The sequence below is a fragment of the Sceloporus occidentalis genome, unplaced genomic scaffold (assembly GCF_023333645.1).
Source record: "Sceloporus occidentalis isolate IW3139 unplaced genomic scaffold, rSceOcc1.0.p SCAF_164, whole genome shotgun sequence".
Taxonomy (NCBI): domain Eukaryota; kingdom Metazoa; phylum Chordata; class Lepidosauria; order Squamata; family Phrynosomatidae; genus Sceloporus; species Sceloporus occidentalis.
The window spans coordinates 448,290-456,143 of record NW_028317144.1 but is presented as its reverse complement, the minus strand read 5'-3'; the positions used below and the strand labels follow the sequence as shown (position 1 = coordinate 456,143).

At 37.0% G+C, this 7,854-nt stretch overlaps 1 protein-coding gene across 1 annotated transcript in view; it reads right to left on the bottom strand.

Moving 5' to 3' along the window:
• Positions 1–4,841: 4,841 nt before the first annotated feature.
• Positions 4,842–7,854, bottom strand: part of LOC149279483 (dnaJ homolog subfamily C member 15-like) — a 29,386-nt gene continuing 26,373 nt past the window's right edge. The window contains exon 6 of the mRNA XM_089501123.1: positions 4,842–4,912. Within this exon, the coding sequence (XP_089357249.1) occupies positions 4,842–4,912 (71 nt within the window). The remainder of the gene's footprint in view (positions 4,913–7,854) is intronic.

The following is a 7,854-nucleotide window of genomic DNA, read 5'->3' as shown; positions in this document are numbered from 1 at the left end:
ATATATATATATATATATATATATATAATACATTGGAAAATTAAATAAAAATTAATCAGTAAAATTTACAATATCATACACATGTTTAGATGTATTAGTACAGAAGGAGAAGAGTGCCTGCTCTTGCTATTTTATAATCTGTAAGGAGGCTGATTGGAGGAAATGGCATTGGTAAATATGAAAAAATATATACTTATTTCACATGTGCATTAGGATGCCAGAATGTGCACATAAACTCTACAAGGATACTTAAGAAAAACAGGTACACTATATGGACAAAAGTATTGGGACACCTGACCATTACACCCACGGGGACTTTAATGACATTGTAAATACATAGACATTTATATGTGATTGGTCTCCCTTTTTAGCTATAACAGCTCCCAATCTCCGTTCCAGTTCATCCCAAAGGTGTTTGATGGGGTTGAGGTTAGGGCTCTGTGTGGGCCAGTCAAGTTCTTCCACATAAAACTCAACCATACCATTATCCCTTCTCCACCAAACATTACAGTTGGCACAGTGCAGTCAGACAGGTAACGTTCTCCTGACATCCGCGAAACCCACATTCCCCATCAGAATGCAAAAAAGTGATTTGTCACTCCGCAGAACATTTTTCCACTTCTTCAGAGTCCAGTGGAGGTGTGCTTTGAATCTGACGCTTGGCATTGCTCTGCCATGGAAACCCATTCCATGAAGCTCCAGCCACACAGTTGATGCCAGTGGAAGTTTGAAACTCTTCAGCTTTGGAATCTGGAGAGTGTTGGCGACTTTTACACGCCATGCGCCTCAGCACTCCGCTCAGTGAATGTGGTCTTTCGCTTTGTGGCGGAGTTGCTGCTGTTCCTAAACTTTCCCCTTTCCAATAATACCACGTACAGGTGACCACGGAATATCTAGCAGGCATTACCTGTCACAAAGGTGGCATCACAGTGCTACGCTTAAATCCACTGAGTTCGTCAGAACGACCAATTTTTTTAACTGTTTATAAATGCAGACTGCATGGTTAGTTGCTTTGATTTTATACACCTGTAACAATGGGTCTGACTGAAACTCCTAAATTCAATAATTAAGAGCTGTGTCCCAATATACCTTTGACCCTATAGTGTATATAGGTATGTCATACTCAATTACTCACTAGACAGTAAGATGTGTTTGAATGTAAATACCTGCTCATATAATTATGCTTGCCATTGCAGGTCCTCTCTCTGGTAACTTTGGTTCTCTAGCATCTAAAGCTCAGCGCTCACACTGACCATCATAACATTGGCAAAAAGTGTAAAGCTCACTGGGTGGTTTGAACAGGCATCTAATGAAACAACCCAGCGTGTAATAAATTAATTTGCCTTTTAATCATTCCATTTCACTGCTATTTGTGCAATTACTCAACTAATGAGGCAATCTTGTTAGCCTTAGCACATTAGATGCACTTTAAAAAGTAATTCTGCTAGATTTTGGAATTAGCACTTCAAAATGCACTGCGTGTGACCAAATTTGTCAGCACAGGCAATAGCTGCAAACGGGTTTGGGAATCTGGGCCGATATGATCTGCAAGGCTCCCATACCAGAGCTTGCACAAACTGATTTATCTGATGCAGAAACAGACACATGAAAAGTTGTTTCTGTAGGACAGGATATGTTTGGTTACTGTAGAATCTTTCATAGTTTCCTTTATTTTTAGAGACTTGACAAATGAGTGTATAGTACACACATGTGCAAAGTAACATGGCATTTCTAGATCTTTTCCTTCAATACAGGTCTATTTTTTATGATAAATTAAGAAACAAATTAGATATAATAATATAATTCCTTTTATTCAATTGGTTTAAATCAATTCTAGAGCCAAAATGATGGGATAAACATTTGAAAAAAAAACCCGCACCTTTAGGGCATGGTCACAGGAGGTTGTGGGGGCAGGTTGAGGTCAAATGATTATATATAACAAAATAGATCATATAAGTCTATAAAAGTCAGATGCAAAAAAATTAAATAAATGTAGCATAAGAAGGTTCTAGTTGCGCTCGCACTTTACCACGTGGTGCTATTTGCAGCAATTTTAATTATAAATAGCAGAGTTATGGGGGTGCCTGTTTACTAAGGAAACCGTTAAGTTGTCTGAACTGACCTTGAGACTAGTGAGCAGCAGTGAAGCAGGTGGGCTGAAGCGGGGGAAGACGGGCCCTACTTTTTACCCAAAGTTTTGTGTTTTATTTAATAAGTTCGGTTTTTGTCCCTTAAAACCTCACGTAACAGAACAGAGGTTTTGTTTGGTAGGAGGTACATTACAGGACATCAAAGGAGGAGAGTTCTCTATCCTCAACTTGGTTCAATGGGTACCAGAGATTCATTGAAAATGCGCAACGGTCTGCTATCTAGGTTGCTTGAAGAGCAAGGTTTGTGATAGGGACTCCAACTGTACCATATTACTACTATGATTATTAGTAGCTGTTTTTTAATACTTTTACAAACCACCAACAAGCTTTACAGCACTGCTACGAGGGGAGAAATAAACATGCCAATATACCAGTACCAAATGTATAAAGGGCTCAGTTTTTGCAAGCATCCATTCTATTACAAGGTTATGGGCCATACAGAAAAAAGGGTGCCATCATAACTAGTATGGTATAGCATAAGCAATATTTCATTTTACTATACCAAAAGGTTAACTACTGGTCCCATACATTTGCAATAGTGTAACCTCGATACCAATCCTATTGCAAAAATGCATCCACAGCCAATTCATTCCACTACATTCATTCCAGTTTACATACATTATCTGTTTCATTGATCTCTGAAGCTGAACACGCTATTTTGCTTATTAAGTGAAAAATACAGAACAATGTAGTTAGGTCTTCGTAACGGGTTCACTAAGAGAGCTGTAGTCACTCCCAGAGATCACCCAGATGTATCTTCCTGTTGTCCCCGAAATCACTTCCAGCACCAGTCAGCATGCGCACCTGGAACCCTGCTATGTGTACCCAATAAGTAGACACAACTACCTTCAATTGAGTACAGCAGGAATGAACATTTTATTGTTGTAAAACATAGCCTCATATATCCACAGAATTGCATTAACATAGATAAACAGACACATGTATGCAACCCAACCTTTAATTCACCTGGCAGCATTCGTATTATTGGGATTAGTTAAACAATGGAGCTCCCACCTGTGCTATCTTTGTTGGGCAGCCAGGCTGGTGCCATCTCTGAGTACCTTGGGCCCCTGTATGACAGGTCATTCTGTCACAGTCCTTACTTCATATTTACATTATAACGGGGTCATTTGGTTGTCGAACCATGGTATGCCCTATGACTTATAAACATCTTCATTTTCAATCTGTAACAAAATGTTTAGCTGCTGAAACCCAGAATGTATATAACATGACTTTTGCTTAATGATAACATGAGTGAGTATGGGTAATATAACAGTAAAACATCAAGTTATAGTATGAATGAAAAAATTATCAGTTTGTGTAACTAAAGGAAAAATGGCTAATTAAAAGAAATAGGTGTAGGAGAAGAAGAATAATAAAGCTTTCTATTACAAAAACCCCACTGAAAACACTTGCCTATCCATAGGCCATTAGATAAACAATAACCAATTCCTCACTGACCTATCCATCCATGAAAAGTAAGGAAGGTATCGTATATCAAAGAATATTGCATTGTTAGGATTATTCTCAGATTCATTTTTGACATTATGCATCTCCCAGCTGATTATTCAGAGCAGAGGCTTGCATTGTCTTTTGCCAACTTACATTGACTGATGCTTTAAACATACAGCTGATTAAAATATGGGGGCTTTGATGACCTAAAGTATGGTACAGGTATCATTTATTTGTAATTTATGCTTTAAGTAGCCATACTTCACATCCATTTATATTGCATTTGTGCGTGCTGGGTAGTTTAATAGTTTTACTGTTCTTTTCACCCAGTAGCTGCTGATTGCATAGCTAGGAGAAGAAAGAAAACTGGCAGCAACTGAAACATTTTATTACATATTTATTTTTTCGCATTATATGCAATGTGCTCAGAATTCCCGGTACAAACAAGGCAGTCCAAAATGAGAGATGATTGTGAAGCCGGCTGATAGCCCTTATTAGAACAGCTGGGATCCAGGCACAAAATGTGATGAAGCATCCATAGTTCCTACTTCATCTGCTGTTCTTGTGAGCCTGCCAAGGTAACTGCACAATGTTTTTGCCTTGGCACAGTAATAAACTGTTGAAAAATCAAAATCTGGATAGATCTTGATTCCAAACCATATGCAAATTTGTAGGATGCATCTACTCATACACAAGGTCACTAAGTATTTTATAGAAGTTGCACTTGTATTTTTGTATAACCACATTTCATTTATTACAACTACCATTTTACAATCTGATATTAGTTTAATGTGATTGACAATAAAAAAGCCCTTTCTTGGGTTCCATTTTCATTTCATTTTGTGAAATTGAGAGTCTGACATATTTATTACTAAGGTCAGATGACTAACTTCAGACATGCATCTAGGATTTCCACCAAGGCAGCATGTTGTCCAATATTAATATATTTAATATAAACCATAAAACTACAGACGTACATTTTATTTTAATTATTGTTGTATGTAATAGACTTCTCTTGAAAGAAAATCTTGCCGAAAAATCCTTGAGGATTAATGGAGCCCTACATAATATAAAGGGTTGGTCCAAAATGTTGCACAGTAACTTTATAATTTATTATAAATAAGGAGACTAGAAAGGAAAAAAACAATGATCTATGGAACTGTCTATGGCACACTGTAGGCCTCTGTGACACCAAGCGGGGGGGAGGGATCTATAAATTAACTTTTAACATACTGTAGGTCATTGTTTGTTACTGGATTCCAGTAAGTCTTTTGCTTCATTTATTTTCATTGCCAAGTAAGGAGATCCACCTGTAAAGACAAAATAGTGATATTTTGCATTGTGGGGGAAAAAGTACTAAAAATGCTTCATGTCGATAGGGAATACGTCTGCACACAAAAAAATTGGTAGTTTTAAAGACCCATCTTGTTCAAATAGTGACAGAAAACATGCAACTGCTGTTTATAAATTAAGCAGAATGGCTGTACTTGCAAAAGTAACCTCGAGCAATGTTAGAATCACTGGGAGAAGAAGAAAGGAACATTTACAGAGACATGACTACCAAAACAGAATGGATCTCAGCTAAACAGCACAAAGTAATAATGACATTCGTATAACATACACAATACTTACTTAGCAGAATCATATTTACTAGAAATTAAACCAGATAGCAAAAAAAAAAACCCCAAAAACCCAAAACAGATACATCTTAGAATTGCTGGTGTCTTTATTTGTACATGTTATTTAATTTTCACTATTTATACATTTTTTTATTTTATTTTACTGATCACATAATGATTAGTTAGCAGTGCTTTATTGACCTGCATGGTTGGCTGCAGTACTTTTGAGAACCAAAGTTCTCTAACAGGTGGTGTTTTGATCCGTTCCTAGGACGTTCCCTGGTTTTTGTGTGTGTGTGTGTGTGTGTGTTGCTGAACGTGTCTATATCGAGGCACTTCAGCAACACTGGCTGAGCTTAGGAGGCGATTGTTGATCACCTCCTAGATCCTTTTTTTTTTTTATAAAACAATAAAAAATAAAAAAAAGACATATAGCCTTTCACTATGGTGAATACAATCTCTCCTAGGAGTGGTCTTACAGGGCCCCTATATGTTTTTTGGTGTTGCTGAATACCTCGATTGATTGCTTTCTAAGCTCGTTTAACCCCATGAAATGCTAGGCACGTCAATTGTCGTTGAGGGGATATATTTCCGTGACAGGCCTGGCACGTCAATTGTCTTCAAGGGGTTAATATAATAATAATAATATAAATTGGGGATTTTTTTAAATAAAAATTTCTAGCACACAAATAGATGTGACTTCAGATGCCAAGCACAGCTTTCAAAAACATTTATCAACAGATGCTGGTGGACACACTGGAGGCATATAACATTGGAGGGTATGATTAATACCTGCCTCTACCCAAGTACTTGGAAGGAAAATAAGGTGGCGTTATGTATGTTTCCATCCTGCCTCATTTTTCTTCTTTTGCGTCCAAAATAAAAAGCTGGGATAGCGCTAAGCGATTGTGTAAGATGTGCCCAAACAAGCTATGTTATGGTACGTTAAAGACAGAACTATTAAAATAATTTAGGGTTTTCTTAACAACATTAACAATGTATCTGTTCCAGTACATTACGTTTATTTAATGCATAAAATGCAACTGCCTAAGAAGCATTTAAATCTAAGTTGGTTTAAAAAAAATAATAGGATATTCTGGTTACTGTGAAAGAAAATGGCATGTACTTATTACCTAAACTAGAAAAAGTGAAATGTACAGTACTACTGAAAAAATCTTACAGCATGAGTGAGTACTTTAGACTATCCCTCCCAAACATGTATGTTAATGTCCCTCTTTAGGAGCCAAATCCTTTTGTCTCTCCTCCCCTCATGTCCCCCTATTATAGGGGATATAATCCTGCCCGTTAGTCACAGCCCCATAACAATATTGGGAATTTGATCTCCATTTTACAATAATGAAAAAACACAATTTGTTTTAACTAATAACACACAAGTTATTGTACTGTTCTTAACATTTTGAGTTTGCCATTCTCAAGAAGCATCTGTTGATCTGATATCGCAGAAGACCTTCAATCAGGAATTGTTGATTTTCATAAAGCTGGAAAGGGTAAAAAAGTAATCTCAAGGAGTCCACAGTTATACAAACAGTTTATGAATGAAGACAATTTATTACTGTGGCTACTCTCTAGAACTGGCGCCCCAAGATGACTCCAAGGGCGCTACGCAGAATGCTCAGTGAGGCAAAAAAAAAAAAAAGAACCATAGAGTAACAGCTAAAACTTTAAAGGAATAATTGGAACTGGTTAACATTTTAATCCAATTTAACATCTCTGTTAATCTGGAGTTTGCCAAAGAGCAACTTTACACTCCACAATGCTACTGGGAAAATGTTTTGTGGACTGATGAAGCTAACAAGGCATAATACAGGATAATGTCAGGGTGGCTGCAGCTCAGTAGAAGGTGGGTGATTTAACAGGACAAAGACCCTAAACATCAAAGTAAATCTACTACAGAATGGTTTAAAAAAATGAAAATCCGCTCTTTGGAGTGGCCCAGTCAAAGTGCAGACCCATTTAAGATGGTGTGGAATGACTTCAAGAGAGCAAAGGAATATGGCTGAGCTTAAGCAATTCCGGAAGGAATGGTCTAATATTCCTCCTGAATGTCGTGCAGGTCTGACCCGCAGCTAGTGGAAGCACTTGTTTGGGATTATTGCTGCCAAAGGAGGTTTGATCAGTTTTTAAATCCAAGGGTTCACTTACTTTTTCCACCGGCACTGTGAATGGTTAATGGTCATGTTTAACCCCTTAAGGACCGGGCTCATTTTTCGTTTTGTACCCTGTGGGACCGAGGCTGTTTTGACACTTTTGTGGTGCTTGTGTTCAGCTGTAATTTTCTCCTCACCCATTTAGTGTACCCACATAAGTTATATATTGTTTTTTTCAGGACAAGATGGGCTTTCTTCAGATACCATTATCATCTTATTTACTATAAAAAAATTAAAAAAACATGGTGAAAAATTAAAAAAAACCCCACATTTTATGACTTTTATTTGAAAAATCTTTTACTCACCTAAAAAAGCAAGTAAAAAAACTAGCTAAATAGATTCTACTACTTGTCCTGAGTTTAGAAATACCCAATGTTTTTATATTTTTTTGCTGTTTTTTGTAAGTTATAGGGCAATAAGTACAAGCAGCATTTTATGATTTCCAAATCTTTTTTAACAAATCTG